Here is a 23326-nt window from a genome sequence, read left to right as displayed (position 1 = left end):
TTTATCACGCAAAATCGTATGAAAAAGTTGAGCCGCTTTTCTCGAAGCATTTGTATGGAGGCACTTCATCTATATAATCTAAGAAATGCTCGTATACTCACGACTATAATCCCTAGTGGGGTGACCCCTATATTACATTTAGGACTCTGGATATTTATCTCGGTGACTGTACAGCTAAAACAAACTCTATTTGTATTTGTCCGGGCGGCATAGAGAGGCGAGGCGTGTTCTATTATTAAAAATCTACCTTTTGCTTACAAGAATTCAGTGGCACAAGAGACGGCTGGCTAAAATTAATAGAGTGGACATTTATAATTATATATAGGATTATACCATATTTTTTTATAGTACTATGGTGGCAAACAAGCATATGCCCCGTTTGACGTTAAACGGTTATCGTAGTCTTTGGACGCCTTTAGCACTAGGGTTGTCACGCGCGCGTTGTTGCCTTTTAATATTTAATAATTCTTATATACAAACATATACATATTTTCATAGAGACTACGTACACTAGTAGTAAGCTGGAATTAATTGTTTAAGTCTTTGAAGATATATTAAAATTTAATTTATCCAATAATTTAATTATAGTAATTACACGGACATTAATTTTGAATTTACTTTTTTTTGTGTAATTAATTTATTGGAGAGTTCAAATATTCGATAATAGGACAAGTATATTAATTTAGCATAGTTTTACATTCTAATTTCTAAAGCATGTTTTTAAATCTACCAACAACACGATTATTCTTGTCTGGTAACCCTGTGTTTGACGTTCATCTATGACTCTTTTTTTTATGGGTGAAAATGTTATGGTAACCCCACCTGCGCTAACGGGATACGCTGGCGGAGCACCAGTGAAGGGTGATAGATGAGAATGAAAACAGGCCAGTTAGCCCATCATGATGAATTCATCAGGAATTAATCATGATAGTTCCCAGGGGGAACCGCGAGGAGGTCGACCTGGTTGGGTATATTGCTAGCAATGGGATTCTCAATCCCTTTCCCGCCAATATCTATGACTGTTTGATTCCACATTTATACATATCTATATATACGAGTATATCAAGATATTATTGTAGTGTAAAATCGACTTATTGAATTTAGTAATAAAGTGTAAATTTAAAATTAACCATTATTAAGTTTGTTATCTAGGATTCTTCAGCAACAATGCGAGGAAAATAAATCCAACGGATGTCAGGGTTTCAATTAGCATTTTGATTAAATTTAACATAGCTCCCGAACAAGTTCCGAATTGCTCATGTTTTTTAATCTACATTATTATGTAGTATGAATTTGTTAATAGGCATTTCAGTTCTCAAGATAGAACAAAAGGGTTCTGATGATTAAACTGATGATACTGATGATGATGATACTAACAGAGGAATACTTACTAAGTGGTTTGCATAGGTTTTTGTCACTGTATGTTTTTTTTTATACCACTGAGGTGGCAAACAAGTATACGGCCCACCTGATGGTAAGTGGTTACCGTAGCCTATGAACACCTGCAATACCAGAGGTATTACGCGCGCGTTGCCGACCCTGAAGAAACCTCATTACCCCTCTTTTGAAGAACCCCATGCTGTAGTCTCTTGGGAAAAGTTATTTAGTTTGAAGAGTAACAGGCTCGGAAATATAACATCTTAGTACTTAACGTGGCAATGAAATAATTAAGGGGTACAATGAGTATAATATGTATGTATGATATCTAATGATATGTAAATGATGACATGCATGTAATCTATGAAACTATAGTGCTGTATTATATATGCCTATATCTATATATTCTATCTATATATATATATCTACTTCTGTCTTCTACACTTAAATAGAATTTTTTTTCCAAAAAATCTTTAACGTCATATTTATGTTACCAAAGTCAAAAAATATTGGTTAGATTTTTCCTGTTTGTCAGTTTATCTGTGTGCGTGTTTCTGAAAGCTTTTAACCGATTCGAATGCGGTTTTCATTGATACATTATGACAAGTTTCAGGTAACGTAAGTATTTGCTACATTCCAATCGGTTTACGAACAAATTTAAACGCACGCAGACAGCTTCGCCGGCGTAACGAGTTATCAATAAAAGTGATTCTGTATTAAAGAATTTAGTGAAATATGTGTAATTAAATTAATTTGGAATTGAAAGAAAAGAAAATATTTCTTAAAAATTTATTTATTTTTCATTTTATTGTGCTTTTCATATTTTATAAATGGAATTGCCGTTCCACGATTTGATTACAATAGTGTTTCAACTTTATTTCTATACAAAAATGGAACAAATTGTAAAAAAATAAATTATACATACAATAAAAACAGAAAACAAAAACAATTTTCATTTCGACAATCAAACAATATTACACCGTATCCAATTTTTATTAATAAAGTCCATATTTTATAGGTATTTAGATATATAATACAAGCCACGTTCCAATTGGGAACTTCAAAGTATATTCCGATGTTTTCTCACAAGCATACATAATAATTGTGATAGAGAAAAAAAAATAATATAATTATAAAAAAATGCTATTAAGAAATACAATGCGCATTGTCACATTGGACAGTCAAAAATAGCACCAATGGGAAAGTAATAAAATTATGATTGGAAAATACAATTTTGGAAAACTGTGATTTTACACCTATTGTATTTAATGCAATGTGAATATTTTATGATATGATTATAAAATTCAACCCACTGTTTCGCTTAATTGTTTTATCTACTTTTTACAATATCTACAAATTCAGAAATCAATATACACAACACTTTTATCCGACACAGTGGTGTGTCCAAATTTATTAATTCGATAATTGTGATAAATTTAGGACTAGTTCAAATAACTTACTAGGACGAAATTTCTATCACTACTCAAATATGGTCACGTAGTTTTTGTACAAAATTATATTAATAATAATTATAGTGGAAAAGAAAAAAATGGATCAATTTCTCTATTTCCTAATAGGGCCAAATTCTCTACTTTAATAGAATTAATTATGTACAGAATTGTAGAAAAGTAGTCCCTACGAGGATCATGTGGGTTCGTATTCAACAGTGGTTTCTAATTAGGGGACAGACTCTGTCTAGAAGGCAGAAAAATTGAGGCCATAGTAATCAGTTAGGCCATTAGGTAAGTCTACAAAATTTACGATACTATAATATCGATTATATTAATTCCTGTTTTATAAAATTGATAGTCCAGTATCACTGTGACACGGTTATGGCACACGACCATTTCACACAAGTCTCCTAAAGTCCACCAGTCTGTTCATGACATAGGGATTTCGGCTGATAGTCGATGTCTCGACGAGGCTCGCGTACCACAAGTGCCGCACGTATTATTGCTATAACCAGAATCAGAGCCGAAGGAAGAATCTCCGCTGGGGGGTTTCGGAGACGCCCTTGGCCCTCTCCAACATCCAATACCAGGCAATTCACCACCAGGCCAAGCCCCTCCAGCTCCGACGGGCATCGGCCCCGGAGGTCTCGCTCCGACTGTACCAACTTGGGGATATAATCTTAACAAAGCATCCAGTAACACACCTTCGTGGAATTCCGAGGGGTCCGGTGGATGGATATGTCGAGGCATTCTGTGTTGGGTTCTTCTACGCTCTAATGATTTAGGCCTTCTGTCTAACCGCTGATGTCTGGGGCGATGGGGCAGCGATTGGGGTGCAGGAGGTCTCAAACAAGTCCGGCACGGAGCGGCTTCACCGACTAGACTCAGTTCGTCTTCTGCGAAGTGGTCATCACTATGCAGAGAGTCGTCTGATCGGTGTGGGAGCTCTTCGTAAAGCGGTGCACCGCACGTGTCCCCCCCACATGTGTTTCCACCACGCCAAGTGCCACCTGAGCCGCAGACGAAAACTCGTCCAGCACAATTGGGTCTTTTGGTCTCCACCATCTGGAAAATGGGAAAATACTTGTTTAGACTAAGAACAAAATTATATTCTTTACTAGTTTTAGCCCACGGCTTCGCTCGCATATGGTATTCGATTTCTCATTCTATAAAATTTCACGAGTTTGACTTCCAAACTAACGAAATTTCATATAAACTTTGAACCTTCTAATCCCTTTAAGGATTTAATTTTCAAAATACCTTTCTTATTGTTCATTTACGCTATATAAAGAATCTATCTGCAAAACTCCAAGATACTAGGGTCCGTAGTTTTGGCTATGCGTTGATAAATGTGTCAATCAGTCAATCATTCAGTATCCTCTTTTATATATATATATAAATTAGCTAAATCGATAGAAATAACGGTTTAATCTTCATATCCAGTAACTTTACGTAAACATACTAACGATAATTTAGTTTGAACTCCGCAATTTTCGCTTCAAACGCATACATATCTCATTTTAATAAGCAGTGACGTGCGAATATTGCTCTCTAGCTGAGAGGATCAACTTTGAAGTAAATTGCGTTTCTGACGTATTGATATAAAAATGAGCCAAGATTCCCACTGATAATATAAAAGTTGCACTTATATACAGAATTTGAACTAAATAAATTTATTGTTGCCTTACGCACACCTTGTATATGGCGAATATTTACTTAGAAATGTTTAGGCAAGATCGACTACAAATATCACAAGATGGTTAAAAATAAATGCGTTCAATTTTATGTAAGTTGTGTATCTAGTGTTATTGCATATCAATGTTTTGAAATACGCATAATATTATATAAATAAAAGTATTTATCAAGATGAATAATTTATAGGAACTAATCATAAAATATGGAGATTTTAGTAAAACTAATATATACGTAATGCTCACCAGACCTCGGAGACTTTGTGCAAAAGTCGATTGCTTGGGTACCTCTGTCCCATTCGTGTTTCAACTGTGAAGCAGTTGTGTTTGCATGGCTGTGTTTCGGTTTGAAGGGTGGGATATGGCGTGAATTTACAGGGTATAGAGGAATAACACCTGAGTCCTCAGGAATGGCAACGCATGGGGGGTATCATGGGCGAAACAGTATATTTATTTATTTAACTCTTTATTGCACCATAAATAAAAATATACAATGACAAGTGAATAATTCAAATGAAATACAGTAATATAAATACAGATTGAAATATACAATTGAAAGGTACAAAAGGCGGTCTTATCGCTAGGGCAATCTCTTACAGACAACCTATACTCTGTTATGTCCATGGTACTGCACATGTACTTATGTCTATAGGTGACGGTTACCACTTTCCATTAGGTGGGCCGTCAGCTTGTTTGCCATTCTAAGTCGTAAATAAAAAAAAAAAAAAACCTAATGCGTTCTTGTTGATATCATAAAATTTCATTTAAATAAAAATCTTTCTAAGAAAAATAATATTTAGAATCTTCCTACAAAAGAAACTAACGCGATTTAAAAAAAATAATTGTACTAAAATATCGTACTCGGTGACTTTTATTATAAAATATCATCATTATTTTTTTTTATATTTCTATTTACTTTAATATTTATTTTTTATTCAATTACATGAATCGAATAATACTTAAGCTAAGATAGCACTGTGATAAATCAGGCATGGAAAATCTAGAAGCATCACTCAGAATACCCAGACTTGTGTCAATACGGAAAAGTCCTTCTCCTAAATTGGTCTAACTGGGAAACGAACCCGGGATCTCATTTAAATAATGCAACATAAAAGCACCCAAAAAAAAAAAACAACGAGTTCTAAAATTCTATTAATCCTTTTCCTGTTAATATTATAAATGCAAAAAATTTGTTACTCTTTCACGCAAAAAGTACTGTACGTATTGGAATAAGATTTGGAATACGGGTAGGTTACATTCTATTCTATTTAATACATAGAATACTTTATGTACTTATTGATTAAAGCGGACGAAGCCGCGGGATACAGATAGTAATAATTATTATATCATCTCACCTCCAATTGGGGCTCAAGGTCCGGTCTGTGCGGCAGTGGTGGCCGTCTGGGCAGATCCTGCAGGTCTTCGTAAAGAGGAGCAGGAGGCGGCACCCTCCGCTGGGACCCGGCCTGGCTTGGAGCTGATGATTTCGAAGGTAGCAGGTTGGTCACTTTCCGTTTATGCCTGTTGAAGAAAAAATAGAATTAGTATGTTTGAAACGATTTTGAAAAAATATTTGTCGGTTAATTATAGTTAACTATTTAGGGTTTAATTATAATTAATTATTTAGGGATTAATTAAAATTAACTATTTAGGGTTTAATAATAATTAACTATTTAGGATAGATATTTTTTGTTTCTATTCTCTTTATTTTTACCCTCCAAAAGATGTAGTAATAATTTTATAATAAAAAAAATACAAGAAAATATTACACCAAGAAAACAATGGACGAGCTCTTCAAGGCAACCTTTGAACACTTTAATGTACTTGTATGCTTTAATTTATGAACTTAAGTTAGTCGTGTAGGTTGGTAAAATGGTATGGTAACCCCGCTTGCGCTAACGGTATACGCTGGCGGAGCACCAGTGATGGGTGATAGATGAGAATGAAAACAGGCCAGTTTGCCCATCATGATGAATTCATCAGTAATTAACCATCATAGTTTCCAGGGAGAACCGCGAGGAGGTCGACCTGGTTGGGCATATTGCTAGCAATGGGATTCTCAGTCTCCATTACTAACAATCCCTTTGTCCCCAGTCATGTAGGTTAGAATATACTATCCCGACATAGATTAAGCCATCCCTTTCTTCCCCGTGGGTGTCGTAAGAGGCGGCTAAGGAGGGCGAGGAATCGGCAGCAGCGTTCCTCTTGCTCGTAAAACCTTACCAAAGCCTAACTGTGTTTGCCAACCCACTTGCAAAGCGTGGCAACTACTGGCAAAATTTTCCCAATAAAGGAAGCCCTATGTTCAATAGTAGATATGAGGGAGACTTTGTACCAAAGTCGATTGCTTGGGTACCTCTGTCCCATTCGTGTTTCAACCGTGAAGCAGTTGTGTTTGCATGGCTGTGTTTCAGTTTGAAGGGTGGGATATGGCGTGAATTTACTGGGTACAGAGGAATAACACCTGATTCCTCAGGAATGGCAACGCATGGGGGGTATCATGGGCGAAACAGTGTACTCTGTTATGTCCATGGTACTGCCCATGTCTATAGGCGACGGTTACCACTTTCCATCAGGTGGGCCGTCAGCTTGTTTGCCATTCTAAGTTGTATAAAAAATATATAATATATATATATATATATATATATATATATATATATATATATATATATATATATAAACATCGTTAAAAAATGAACATATATTTTAAAATAAAATTAATAATAAATAGAAGTTATCTAGATAGAAGTTACATAATTATAAAGTGTATTCTAAATTAATAACTTTATATAACGTATTCTGAATATGTTTAAAGTATTCCAGATACTCATTATACTGGGTTCGCAATTTCCAAGTGTCTCCAATAACATCATTTACATCAATTAATTTTTCAAAGACGTCGTCGTGTTATTAATTTGGAACTTTGCAGACAGTTACTTAGTAAAGTTACTATATATAGGCGTATATTTATTATTGACCTTTAACGACTAACACTACGTATTCTCCCGTATCTACGCAGTGTCCAGTGTGGTCCCGGCATAGAATAGACCACCCCTTCCTTTCCCGTGGCTGTCGTAAGAGGCGACTAAGAGAGGGCGAGAGATCGGCAGCAGTACTCGTCTTTAAATGCCTCTAAAGCCAACTGCGGTTGCCAATCCGTCTGCCAAACGTGGCAATTACTAACAGAACCCGTTAAGAGAAAACTCTTAAATTATAGTATAAAACAAAGTTGCTGTCGCTGTCTGTCCGTCCCTTAAATCTTTAAAACTACACAATGGATTTTGAAACGGTTTTTTTTTATAGATAGAGTGATTCAAGAGGAAGGTTTATATGTATAATACATGCATAATATTGCAGAGAAACACTGATAATTTTAGAGGATTCTAATGTGATGTCGTAAATAAACACATTTTTTTGCGCTTACATTGCAAACGCTGGCTGAACCCCACAAGATAAATCAAAATAATGTACTTCAGTATTGTACATCTTAAAAAGGTCAATAAAAAAGTCCGGTATGGCATATGTCTATCTCTTAAGGATAACCCACAATAACCACTTTTTATCGTTTACATTTTACGGGACAAAATGGCTTATTTACGAAGTGATTTTGAGCAATACAGCATAAATTTTTATCCAATTAAGCACCTTAAAAACATTGTCCATTTAATATAGATAAACATGGCCCTTTACAGCATGTAATTTAAATGAATATTTCCGAAGATATTACAGATTTAAAATGCAGGGACATAGCGGGTGTGGTATTGCACCCGTGCGAAGCCGGGGCGGGTCGCTAGTTTTGAATATACAAAATATATAAGTTTTTTTTTTTACCATAAGTAATGCTCCCGTTCCTTATGGCAGTCTGTGGAGGTATATGTTCAATGGTTGACGGCTGATTAGATGACGAAGACGATTAATTTTTTTGTATTCTTTAAATAATTTAAATAATACAATGCTCCATCTATTTCATCTTTAAAGTATGACAAATAAATAGTATCTGTTATTTACAATGCAACATACGTTTCCGAGATTACGAATAATGAAAATTATACCTTCAAATAATTCAAAAGAATCTTTATTTCCCATCACTATTTATCTGTACGAAACCACAAATCGTTAGGGACCTTTGAGTTTTTATTGTATTCAACTATCAAAGATCTCTTAATATATTTGTCCATAGTTGAATATCATATTTTGCGGCGTTTGTATTCTTCGGCCGTTCTTGTATAACTGTATTTTAATAACGGTACAGGTTAACGTGGATACGACAAAATGTTTTATTTTTATTTTATTTATTCATTGAAAATAATTATAACAACTTTACATACATTATAACAACGGCAAAAGCCAAATCAATGTTATAAATCTAGTGTGCTAACATACAAAGTTATAATAAATGTATTTAACCCGACTCTAGATATTTCTGAACCGCTTCTAATATCTTTGGCAGGCTACTACTAAATATATCAATGATGTTTATAATATTAATATTGACTAATATTCTATTGATTAATGACGATGATTATAAATGCGAAAGTCTGTAACGATGGCTGAATTGACAGATGAATAGATGGACAATTATTACTCTTTCATACAAAAACTTCTAAACGGATTTGAATGAAATTTGGTACACGTATTTCCTCAGTAAATTTGTCAAAAATTTTATAAATATTTTGATATTTATAATATATTTATAGTAACTGATATACAGTTAGTAAATTTGGAATATATTACACCAGGATACCAAATTTATTCGATCCACTCAAGCGTTTAAGTGTGATCAAGTAACAAATATACAAATACCCAAACGTATTTGTAATACGTAATAGTAACTTTTATATTTTTTTTAAAGTCATTTGCTTGGGTATCTCTGTCCCATTCGTGTTTCTGCCATGACGCAATTATGTTTGGATGGCTGTGTTTCAGTTTGAAGGCTGAGATATGGCAATAAAATTTCACGGTACGAAGGCATAACATCTTAGGCCTTAGGAATGGCAACACATGAATGGTATCATTGGTACATACGGTATATACATGGTACTGTTCATGTTTATAGGCGACGGTTACCACCTTGAGGTGGGTCGTCCGTGTGCTCTTCTAAGTAGTATAAAAAATAAAAAAATATTGGGATATCTATACAAATCTTTCGCGGTGCACGGCTCATCACTTCTACATCCGCAATGGCGCGATCCCTTTCAATTACACCGAAAAGATATGGCGTCATTATAAACCGATTAGACACGCCAATTTCACTGCTCTCGGGCAGATGTTCCTTTTAATATTTGTTGAAAAAGATCAGGTAGCTGCCATTTGTGATGAATCTATTAATATTAATAAAAATATGTCCATAATAATCTTTTGTTATTTTTTTTTAATAGTCCAATCAATAATTTTAAGTGATTGCAAAAACGAGAATGCATTTAATTTTTAGATTTTTTTTTTGGGTACTTATTTATTTTAAAGGCCGTGTGGTCCCGGCGTAAAATTGGCTACCCCTTCCTTTCCCGTAGGTGTCGTAAGAGGCGACTAAGGGAACTTAAAAGTCGAGGGATAGACAGCAGCGTCTCTCTTAAAATATTACAAAAGTCTAACTGCAGTTGCCAATCCGCCTATCAAGCGTGGCAATTATGGTACAGACAACCCAATCCCTCCCCCCCTTTATGCGAAATATCTGTGGTCAGCAGTGGACAGTTAACGGCTGATATAATGATGATGATGGGGTAATAATTTTTTTTTTGTATTGGGGGAAAGGGATTGTTAGTAATGGGGTCTAACTGACCCATTGCTAGCAATACATCCTATTAGGTCGACTTCCACGCAGTTCTCCATGGAAACCATCGTGGTTAATTCTAGTGGAATTCATCACGACGGGCTAACTGACCTGCTTTCATTGTCACCCTCACTGGTGCCCTGCGAGTGCATACCGATATATATATATATATATATATATATATATATATATATATATATATATATATATATATATATATATATATATATATATATATATATATATGATCATAGTCGTCATATTTCATTTGATAAGCAAGAAAGGTGAAAGATATTGTATCAAACGAGAAACAGCATCTTGGGCGAGTTGACATCGCGCCGGGACCACCCATATATTTCTATCGTACCTACTTACCTAGTATACAGCCGCCATCCCGTATTGGTTGTTTAATAATATAATTAAATATTTTGTACCACAAAAAAAAAATACTTCAACTGTAGCAAAATCCATTATTTTAATATGAAAACTAAACTACTCGTATTATACTGATTTTGATAAAATTTCTACAGAATCAATCTGTAAATATAAACTTTCAGATAAAAAAGAACTTTCTAAGTCGGTTTATAACTGAAATAGTTTAATAAAAAATACAACCGAACTTAGAATTTTCTTTTTTTAAAAAGTCGGTTGAAAAATCGTTTTCAGTTAAATTTCTTTACATATAAAATAAACATAGATATTGCTATCTGAAATAAATAAGTGCCTATGAAAATTGTCCGTATGCCCATGGTACTGCTCATGTCTATAGGCGACGGTTACCACTTTCCATCAGGTGGGTCGTCAGCTTGTTTGCCATTCTAAGTTGTATAAAAAAAAATGAACGCCTGCAGTACCAGGGGTATTATGCGCGCGTTGCCGACCCTGTCCCTGTCCCTGTCCGACAAACCTCTTTACCCCCCTTTCGAAGAACCTCATGCTATAGCCTCTTGGGAGAACCTCGGCAGGGAGTTTTACTTAATTTTAATATTAATGCACCAATTTAGTACAATATAACTATGGAATTGTATTGGATATTCCATGCTTTCTTATCTGTTATCTCATTTATAAGATAAAACTATAATTATTATTACCGTCCTACAACAATTGTTACGACAATATAAATTGACCTTTGTGTCCAATGAAATAAATGATAGATTTATTTGACATTTGATTTCGTTGTGTGCCCTTACGGCATTAGTGCGGGGACGCGGTTCGGTCTCTTGTCGATAAAGTTAATCGAATAAATCAAGCTAATACGAACGAACAGTTGCCGGTAAACTTAGTCCGATAGTAATAATTTGTGTCGACCGTCCGTTATCGACATTGATTACTCATTGAAAATATTCAAGACAAACTATCGATTTAATTAATTATTATGATTACATTAATTGCTTCAGTTTAAGCACTTAGATGAAGTATCAACGGAATATCTAAAGTCTGATAGGTATGTATTCAAGATCATAGATTGAGAATACGGAATCTAGTTTTTTTATATCCGTGCAAATATTTTAATTGGTATTTTTTTAGAAACAGAATAGATTTAGAGGCGGTTGATTATGAAAAAAAAAAGATTGATTAATATCTAGCGAAATTATTTCCTGTCCTTAAAATGTTATCTGCTTACAATCTAACAGCTGTTGAATAGCTATATACTATGAAGGCTAGTAATCCGACACAATACCATTTATTACCAATTATACCAATGGTATTAAATAATAACAAATTACTGTTTATACAAAATTTAAATTTTTTTATTTTTTTTATATATTACTAATTTTCGGTTATAGAGGCCTTTAAGGCTTTATTTTACAAAATGTGATGCATCCTTAATATACCTAGACACTTAAAAATCGATTAAATTTATTTTTTATTTGTTAAAGTGATTATTGAATACGGGCATCAGCAGCTTTATTGCTAGATATATACATAACTTGTCAAGGCGACTTACACGCAGTCCCTATGAAAATCGTCACGGTTAATTCTTACGTCTACATTTACCACGATAGGCAAACTGACTCTTATTATTTTACGTAACTGCGGTCAGATGTCGTTCAACTGTCACGTGACCGCTGACTGGCTAGTTTGTAGCGTTCATAATATGAATTAGCAAGGCAGTTCAATTTACGCCGTAATCTGCCTGGAAATAAGAGTTCATAATACAACCCGTAGTCTCGTCACTGGAAAGTAAACTAATAGCACGGGGAGAAAGGGATTGCTAGTAATGGCGTCTAAAAAACCCATTGCTAGCAATATATCCTGTCAGATAGACTTTGACGTGATTTCGCTTAGAAACTATCGTGGATAATTATTGTTAAATTTGTCAAGGGGGGCTTATTGACCTACTGACACGTTCTTTTATCGTCTTTCACTTTCTTTTCCAGCGCATACCGATAGTCCAGGTGGGGTTATAATTCCATTCGCTTCCCATTAAAAAAAAAAAAACACTATTAGCGCTAACAGGGTTTACTATTCCAATCGTAATGATATTAGAACTATCCGTATTAAGTATTTATATTTTTTACGGGAGCACACAAAACATATTCTGCAATTCGACACATAATCATAATAATAATAATAATAATAATAATAATAATTCTTTATTATCAGGTACTTAGCCCATAGAGGTACAATTGTATTACAACGTGCACGGATAACATATAAAAATATAACAATCAAAATATACAAAAAGAAAAACATAAAAATTAAAATATGTAGAAAATTTATAATTTATAAAAAGTAAAAGTAAATAATATAGCAAGAAGCAAGAGAACATTATTTAATGTTCCTGTCTTGGTGCACGGACAACCAATACTTTTGAATGGGACTGTTCAGACACTGGGACAATGTGCTGAGGATTTCATTCTTTGAATTCCGAATGTGAGCCCAGAAATTTGCTACACGATTTCTTATTATAGCGAAGTAATCATTCACCCTGGACTCCGCAAACATGCCCGACGCACTACAGTATTTCGGAAGCCTCATCAAAATGCGGTATGCATTATTATACTGCACTCTAATGCTGTTCCGCGCACTTTTGGTGCAATTTGTCCAAAGCTGACATGTATAGAAACATTGACAAAATGCTCGAAACAATGTCAACTTCACATCTGGACTGCAACGGGCGAACCTTCGCGCGAGCATGTTGCAACGGACGGCCAGGGCCCTTCGTTCTCGTTCCACATCTCCGTCATCGCGAAGATCCTCTGTCACGATATGTCCCAAGTATCTGAACCGACCCACTCTTTCCACTGCAGCGCCGTCTATAAAAACTGGCGGGATCCTCTCCGGTCCTCTCCCAGACCGAAATACCATCATTTGTGTTTTTTTTACATTGTATTTCAGTCTATGACTCGATGCATAACGTTCACAAATTGCTAACAATTTTCTTAGTCCACTGATAGAGGGACTAAGAAGAACCATATCGTCAGCGTAGCTTATACTATTTAAACAAGTAGTTCCAATATGACAGCCTACTTTGGCGCTTCTTAGTTCCCCTATCAGGTCATTTACATATAAATTAAAGAGGTCCGGTGAGGTCAGCCCTCCTTGACGAACTCCGCACTCTAGTCTATACTCACTAGAGGTGGTGCTGCCCCATTTTACAAAATTCGTCTGTCCACAGTACCAAACCCTCAACAGATTAATAATTCTGTTTGGTACAGCCGATAAATTTAGTTTCTCCCACAATAAATCATAATTTACCAGGTCGAAAGCTCGACTTAAGTCTAAAAAACACGCGTAAACTGACGTACTTCTTTCGACATAATAGTGAACGGCCGATTTAAAACAAAATATAGCTGAATCTGTCGAGAGTCCAGGCCTGAAGCCAAACTGCGCATCATCTATTTTCATACTACGCTGCAGTTCTGGTTGAATTAATCTTTCGAGTATCTTACCAATAATTGTACCTAATGATATGGGTCTATAATTATTAATATTCGAAGGGTCACTAGTTTTATGTTTCTGAATAGGTACCACTACAGTTTTCATTAGATTCTTAGGCAAATAGGCCGAGTTAATACAAATATTAAATAAGTCAGACAATACATGAAAAATAATTTCACCCGCATGTGCAATGTGCTCCACACTCAGCCCGTCAAATCCTGGAGATTTACCACGTTTCATTGCCCGAACTACTCGAGCAACATCGTCTGAACTAAAATAAAAAAATTCATTGTCTATATTTTCGTTAACCGTACGCGGGCACACCGCAGCACGACATGAACGAGGTTTCACAAGGAAATGGCGCGAAAATAAGTCAGCAATCGATTTGTGATTGTATTCACCCTGTATACTAGCCGGTATACTTGATCCATAATCAAGTCGTCTCGTGCTTCTCCAAAATTTGCCAAAGTTTTTATTCGCTTGGTGCAAGGCTAATATATTCATTTTAATTTGATCCTCATTATTCTGGCACCACCTCAACTTGTCTTTAAAAGCCTTACGAGTATCAACCATATTTTTATAAATGTCGCCCGTCACCGGTCTACCACCTAGCACCCAACAGTCAAAATGAATTTTGGCTGTTTGATGTAAACGTTTTACGTGGTAGTTCCAACCTAATATATGTTTGTTCTTTTTCCGTGCACCTCGACTTACATACTTTATTGCACCATTCTGTAGAATTTGTACTATATTATTATAATAATTGTCCAATAAAAATAAATGCTTTTTGCAAAAGTGATTATTACAACAGTTGACACATTGACTAGACAATTTAAAATTTTGCAATCTATCATAACAATAGTCAGAGTATAAATGTATTTGCTCAACATTCCTTTCCCCCAGCGAACACCACACAACACATCATCTGTATTATCAATTATTATTTTCTTAGCGACAGTACTGAGTTCACACAAAATTATTAGCGGGAGATGGTCCGACCAGTACACACCGTAGTCCACACGAGCCGCCGAGACAGTTTCACGAGCAGCAGCTGTCACCACACAATGGTCCAACCAGCGCCTTGTACCACATCCATCGTTCATATGAGTATAAGTACTATCCTCTAACAACTCTCGATCAACACACACTAGTGACTGTTCTGAGCAGAATGACAGTAGCTCGTTACCAAACCTAGATACAGGATGTGCATTGTAGTCTCCAAGCACGTAAATAGCCTCCGTTTCTGCGTCATTTATTATCGCCTGTACACTTCCCAAACAGTTAGTAAATTCTAGCAAATTCTCTTCCCTTCCCTCATCATATGGTAGATAAACACATATCACGACAATACTATGCCCATCGACATTAATTTGCACAGCAGCCAGTCTGTCACTAGGGAACTCTATAATAGACACTTTCGAGAAAACAGACTTACGCCACATCAGTGGAACACCTCCATAGGGTCGGCCTTTCAATAACCCAACGGATGTATCCACAGACGACTTTGCAAAACATCCAAAGTCCCTGTCAATCTCATTCACAAAATTAAGATCATGAGGAAGCAACCATGTTTCCTGCAACGCTAGGATATCAACGCTCTTACACAAATCTCTAATCTGATTAACAGATCTCTTTATCGATCTACAATTAAAAGTAGCCATGGATATAGATACCTTGTTAGATTTATCCATAAAGTGTGTTATTAGAAGCGGTACGAATCACTCGTTCTCGATAACGTCGAAATACCAATCCTACTGGCCAGAAACTAGAATTTAGGAAGGTATTTATTTTATTACTTGATATTTTAACCTTAAAAGAATTAAATGACGTCTCTCGGTTTTGTTTGAGTAGCTCAACATTAAAGCATTCTTCCCCCATATCCTGAATATGAGCCTTTATATTTGACTCCGTAACAGTTTTTGATGCCCTTGATCATAGTTATTCGAATGATTTTGGACACGAGTCGTGGCAAATCGATATCGACTTCGCATTTTGTCGATAACCACAATAAGAAACAGGTATCGTGTTACGTACTAGATATCTCGATTCTCGATAATTAGTGGCACGTAACTAATTACTAGGGACGTGTTATGAGATTGATTGGCGTTTGTCGATATTATTGTAGACGGGTTACGTGTTATAATGAGGTGCTATGTTTGACGGTGAAAAGTGTGGAGTGTGACGCTTGTGGGATCGTTTTTTTTTTTTATATTTTAACCTCTTTTTTTAATATCTGACTTGGTTTGATACATTTAATACTTTTAGTTATTTCCGGCAGAAACCTTGATGGATCGATGAACATACAGATCAAGTATCTATAATGTTTTTTAATGTTGTTATGTTTAAAAGACATTCGTTTTATATTTCGATATATAGTTTGTTTTTTTTTAAATCAAAAATTTTATAATAAGAGTGTGTTCCAAAAATAAAACTGACTTCAATTGTAGCCAAACCAGTTATTTTGATTAAAAAACTAAACTTTGAACCGATTTCGATAAAACTTCACGAGATCAATCTCTAATTATATCCTATCAGATAAAAGAAAAAGCATTTTGCAAATTGGTTTACAATTGACGAAGTCATAATGTAGCAAACATAAAAAAGTACAAATGAATTTAAAAACTTCTTTCTTTTTGAAGTCGGTTAATAATAGATAATAAATATTATAGTTCAGATTTATTTTATCTATATTTATAATAAATCTGTAGAGAGGTCAATTCTGTACATGAAATATATTTCCAAAATAACTAGCAGGGGGTAATTAGTGATCGATACTGATGCCAAAAATGCAATCAGTAAAATTTTTGTCTGTCTGTCTGTATGTTCGTTATAGAAACAAAAACTACGAAACTTGGTACAATAATTCTTCATACTGCTGGGCAGGTTATAGTATACTTTTCATCACGCTCCGATCAATAGGAGCAGAGCAGTGAAGGGAAATGTTGGGAAAACGGGAGAAGTTACTCCATTTTTAAGCTTCCGTCGCGTGTGCAAGCCTTAATAGCCACTTATTAAAATGTAAAAATATCCACCCGTGCGAAGCCGGGACGGGCCGCTAGTAATGAAATAACTGTAAAAGTAAAAAAAAAACTAGGTTTATTGTTTCTTTTCTCCGCTACATTTCTTATTACATTATTAAAGTTAGATAGTTTTTTTTTTAATATTCTGAACCTAAATAGAAAACCTTCAAAAGATTTATGCGATACTAACTTTTACCCGCGACTTCGTGCATGACCAGTATATATTTACTGATTACTATAAAAAGTACTCTAGCCTTCTTCATTCCATATAGTACGTGTATAACAAATTTCATAGTGATCTTTTTTTTTTTATACAACTAAGAATGGCAAACAAGCTGACGGCCCACCTGATGGAAAGTGGTAACCGTCGCCTATAGACATGAGCAGTACCATGTACATAACAGAGTTTACTGTTTCGCCCATGATACCCCCATGCGTTGCCATTCCTGAGGACTCAGGTGTTATTCCTCTATACCCTGTAAATTCACGCCATATCCCACCCTTCAAACCGAAACACAGCCATGCAAACACAACTACTTCACGGTTGAAACACGAATTGGACAGAGGTACTCAAGCAATCGACTTTAAAGGAGATATTAAGTTATAATGTTAAGTTAAAACTTTGACATTGTACAAGTCTTTTGTATAAACGATTTTTACTTAGTAACCTTTGTTTACTTGGCATTTAAAAAAGATTCCACGCCAAAGAGAAACTTTGGAGGCTTCAAAGGAACTACAAGAAAGGTAGACTATAACTGGCTCTTTGTGTCTTACAATATAAAGGCAAACAACTCAACTATGGAGATAAAATGCAAATAAAACAGTCCAAGATGGCGCTGTTCTCTAGAGAATATTACGTCTGACACTTGGAAAACGAAAGAAATAAAAATAAAACTATTGATAGCATGTTGTTTTGTCGCGACGCCATCAAAAAATATGTCTTTGGAATGCTAATTCATTTATTTCGCTTCCCCAATAAGAGTTATGATTTTGTATACCGTTATAATTAATGGGATATTGATGTCTAATTTCATAACATCTGTTAGATAAAATTATTGCATACTTTCCTTGCTTGGGTACCTCTGTCCCATTCGTATTTCAACCGTAAAGCAGTTGTCTGCATGACTGTGTTTCGCTTTGAAGGGTGGGATATGGCGTGAATGTACAGGGTACAGAGGAATAACACCTGAGTCCTCAGGAATGGCAACGCATGGGGGGTATCATAGGCGAAACAGTATACTCTGTTATGTCCATGGTACTGCTCATGTCTATAGGCGATGGTTACCACTTCCCATCAGATGGGCCGTCAGCTTGTTTGCCATTCTAAGTTGTATAAAAAAAAAAAAAACATAAATCAGTGAAGTTTCCACAATAAACTAATCAAATAAACGAGAGCAGATGATTCACATAAACAAAAATATATACATGACAATACAAAAAAAAAGAAATATTAATAATTAACAATTTAAACATGATTTTTTCCTCTCTAATCAAACAGAGATTGCCCGAAGTTCCTCTCTAACGTGTTTTTTAGATTACCTATACTCTGTTACTAAGTATATAACTACTAATAATTTATCAATTATCCTGTTAGATTAGCATTTTTTTGTATACAACTTAGAATGGCAAACAAGCTGACGGCCCACCTGATGGAAAGTGGTAACCGTCGCCTATAGACATGAGCAGTACCATGGACATAACAGAGTATACTGTTTCGCCCATGATACCCCCATGCGTTGCCATTCCTGAGGACTCAGGTGTTATTCCTCTGTACCCAGTAAATTCATGCCATATCCCACCCTTCAAACCGAAACACAGTCATGGAAACACAACTGCTTCACGGTTGAAACACGAATGGGACAGAGGTACCCAAGCAATCGACTTTTGTACAAAGTCTCCCTCTGGTAAAATATATGTTATGCTTTATATACGAATCCTATAGACACTTTCTCCTTTCGGGTTCTCAAGGTTAACTAGAAGTAATCCATTTAAGGGATAAATCTACCTGTGTACGTTTTTGCTATAACCTAATATTCACGCTAGGGGGGAAAGAGATTGTTAGCAATGGGGTTTGACAGCCCCATTGCTAGCAATATGCCTTATTAGGTCGACCTTTACGTGGTTCCCCCTGGAAATCATCGTGAACAATTCTCGTTGAATTTGTCACGATAGGCTAACTGACCTACTTCATCCTCATCTATCGTCCTTCACTGGTGCCCCGCCGGTGTATACCGATAGCGCAGGTGGGGTTGCCATTCCATTATCATCCATTAAAAAAAAATTACGCTATAAGTGAATGTACAAAAACATATATATATATATATATATATATATATATATATATATATATATATATTTAAAATAAAAAAAAAATAAGGTGTTAAACAAGCATACAGTCCCTCTAATGGTAAAAGGTCACTTCTTAAAACTTTTTCCGTGAATTTCCGCGAACAAACCATGAATTAAATATCTATAAATAAGAGTCCTGTCAAAGAATGGGCCTTTCTCGTGTGTGTCGTAAGAGGCGATTAGAGGAACATAATGGTCGAGGGATGGGCAGTAGCGTCCCTATTAAAACATCACCAAAACCTAACTGCGGTTGCCTACCTGCCCACCAAGCTTGGCAACTAATGGCAAACTCCCCAATAGAGGGAAGCCTATGTTTAGTAGTGGATTGTTAATGACTGATGTTCGTGAATAAAATAAGATTTATGCATTCCACACAGAACGGCGCATTTGCAAATTAATTTTATTGTATAACTTTTTTTTATACAACTTAGAATGGCAAACAAGCTAACGGTCCACCTGATGGAAAGTGGTAACCGTCGCCTATAGACATGAGCAGTACCATGGACATAACAGAGTATACTGTTTCGCCCATGATACCCTCCACGCGTTGCCATTCCTGAGGACTCAGGTGTTATTCGAATGGGACAGAGGTACCCAAGCAAACGACTTTTGTACAAAGTCTCTCTCTGCTAATTTACCTAAGACTCTAATTAAAATCTAGAAACAATTCCTTTGCACTTCAGTCAGTTATTTTTCGATCAATCAATCTAATCGAACATGACAATAAAAGTGATAAGAAACAAACTTACAACCATGCAAGAATAAATCAATAAATCCAAGTTAAAAGTGATTGTAAAAGCCCCAAGGGTCCCTAACATGTCTCAAAGTAACATGGAAGGTGGTCTAATTAGTAAGGCATCGGTTAATAGGTATTGAGGGTGAACGAACACGCTTCGGGTATCGCCTCAGGATTGCTCTTATTAAGTGTGTTGTTAGCAATTGGAATGGGGAGATGTTTGAGGCTTTACAAAATTGCAAAGCACTTGTAAAAAATTAGTGAAAACAAAAATAAAATTCCGTGGGCCGGTTCTTGAAATTGGATATTTATGTATTGTAGGTATACCAGTTTTTTTACTTAAAAAAAAGTTTTCAATTCGGCTGTAATTTTTTATATTTGTTGCTTCATAACTTTGTCAGCTCTAAAATTATTTCGAAAATTATTTTTTTACTAAAAGGATATTCTTATATATTGGAAATTTTATTAAAATAGGTTTAGACTTTAGATGAAAACAACTGGTTTTGTTACAATTAAAGTTGGTGAATTTTTGTACGACACAATGTTATTTATTTTTATTTAATGAAATGTTAACTCTATAATAATCCAACGCTACCTATTTCGTGCAGGCGGATTTCAGAAGTAAGAAAATCAATTAAATAGACTGCTTCAAGATGGTATACCAAAATAAAGCATAGAACAGTTGTTAAAGGTTCAGTTACTGTTCAATAAGAATATTTAAGTTTAAAAATTTAATTTAAACCTATTTCGCTATTTAAGCGTCACTGATTTAAATTAATACTATAAATTAAAACAAACAATACTATAAATAATATAAACAAAAACAAAATAAAAACTTATTATTTCAGGTGTTTCATTAATATAGAAGGATTTCAATTAATTATAATTCCTACATTATACAAACATTAATAAATAAAACATAAAATACATAATTTTATCATAAATTCCTTGGTAATCAGGTACGCAGTGTGAAATACTATTTTAACAATAAAATGACTATTAACTGCTATAAAGAGAAAAGATTTAATCATATTATGAACTTAAGAAATATTAAACCGATTTAAAAAAAAAATTCACCAGTAGAAACCCATATTATCAGCGAGTAACATACAAGAAAGTCTATTTTCGAAAAACTGCGATAGAGGGACGAGTTGGTAGTAATAAATATTTATATTTATATCAAGTAATAGCAGAAATCATACAAGGCGTCGTGATGTCTATGAGCGATTTATTTAATAAAACCACGTCCAACACTTGCTATCAATTTCTACGCACTTCATCACGTAATAACGTAGCGGAAGGTGTCAGAATACCTAAAACGGTTGAGGCGTCTAACTGACAGTGCCGGGTTCCGTGTAACATAGGGCGATTAAATTACTTTCTTGATACTGTCAGCCATATAACTTCTCTATTTTCGAATCTAACAGGTCATGTTGTATTGAGGTACAGATATGGTTGAATTGTTTTTTTTTATAAGATACAGGGAAAACGAACATGCGGTTCACCTGATGGTAAGCGACTACCGCCACCCATGAGTACCCACAACACTGTAGGAATTACAGATTTGCTACCGGCCTTTTAAAATGAAATGGCCCTTTTTTCTTGAGGGTTACGATGATGATGATCATAACGGTTGATGTCACCCCTTTCCTGTAGGTGATGTAAGAAGCGACTAAAGGAACTTATGGTCGAGAGATGGGCAACAGTTCCTTCTTGGAATATCACCACAGGCCTTGTCAAGCGTGGTTTGGTACTGGTAAAAAGCCTCAATGTTTTGAGAGAAGTCTATCTTCAATAGTGGACTGATATTGGTCGACATACGATGACATTTGCTATCACTTAGATAGAGTACTCTAAAACTCTTTTTTTATACTACTTAGAATGGCAAACAAGCTGACGGCCCACCTGATGGAAAGTGGTAACCGTCGCCTATAGACATGAGCAGTACCATGGACATAACAGTACACACACATACTGTTTCGCCCATGATACTCCCCATGCGTTGCCATTCCTGAGGACTCAGGTGTTATTCCTCTGTACCCTGTAAATTCACGCCGTATCCCGCCCTTCAAACCAAAACACAACCATGCAAACACTACTGCTTCACGGTAGAAACACGAATGTGACAGAGGTACCCAAGCAATCGACTTTTGTACAAAGTCTCCCTCTGGTCAAACTCTGTCTAAATAGACAGTATTTTGAATTATTTTTTTTATGGTAAGAAGACCGTATAAGTTTGAATAGAAAAATACAATGCTTCAGATGAACTTGTGGGCTATTACCTCGCATCAGTTTTACCGAACTGAAAAGTTTCCCGAATGAAATTGGCATATCAGAATTTGATACGAGTTACAAACTCGCCGTGAACGAAAATTGTGTTTGAATTTTTCGTACGAATATTTGAAATATCGTTGAATACACTCGGTATTTTGTTTCATAGATTTGTTAGAGTTCAGTTAAAGTATGATGTATGATATATTTTATTAGTTCTGGCATTATTTAGTCATATTGGCAGTTATATTAAGGATAAGAAGGAACATACATCATGCAGATCAAATAAATAATAAAATTTAAATAATACTATTTTTAAAATTTACATTTATTTTTTAATGCCTCTGTTCTAGCCAGCATCGATGTTTTGTTTTATGCAACTTAAAATGGCCAACACTGACGGTTCACCTGATGGAAAGTGGTAACCGTCGCCTATAGACATGAGCAGTAACATGAACATAACAGAGTATACTGTTTCACCCATGATACTTCCCATGCGTTGTCATTCCTGAGGACTCAGGTGTTATTCCTCTGTACCCTGTCAATTCACTGGCATATCTCACACTTCAAACCGAAACACAGCCATGCAAACACAACTGCTTCACGGTAAAAACACGAATGGAACAATCGACTTTTGTACAAAGTCTCCCTCTGGTAAAATATTCTACGCCGAGACCACACATAAAATTATGTTTTAATAATCACACACATTTAAAATCCAATTAAAACGTAAAATATGTATTGCTCATCGAACCAAGTATCAGTATGTCACAAAA

At 35.3% G+C, this 23326-nt stretch overlaps 1 protein-coding gene across 6 annotated transcripts in view; it reads right to left on the bottom strand.

Annotated features, from left to right (window-relative positions):
* Window positions 1-2174: 2174 nt before the first annotated feature.
* Window positions 2175-23326, bottom strand: part of LOC116413608 (uncharacterized) — a 209973-nt gene continuing 188821 nt past the window's right edge. For all 6 annotated transcript variants that reach the window (XM_052900602.1, XM_052900599.1, XM_052900600.1 and 3 more), the window contains 2 exons: window positions 5875-6040; window positions 2175-3893 (listed from right to left, as the gene is read on the bottom strand). In XM_052900602.1, the coding sequence (XP_052756562.1) occupies window positions 3258-3893; window positions 5875-6040 (802 nt within the window). In that variant the 3' untranslated portion in view covers window positions 2175-3257. The remainder of the gene's footprint in view (window positions 3894-5874; window positions 6041-23326) is intronic.

This window comes from Galleria mellonella, unplaced genomic scaffold (assembly GCF_026898425.1).
Source record: "Galleria mellonella isolate WM207_F2 unplaced genomic scaffold, CSIRO_AGI_GalMel_v1 utg65, whole genome shotgun sequence".
Lineage (NCBI taxonomy): Eukaryota > Metazoa > Arthropoda > Insecta > Lepidoptera > Pyralidae > Galleria > Galleria mellonella.
The sequence above is the reverse complement of the archived record's forward strand: the minus strand, read 5'-3'. Positions and strand labels throughout refer to the sequence as shown.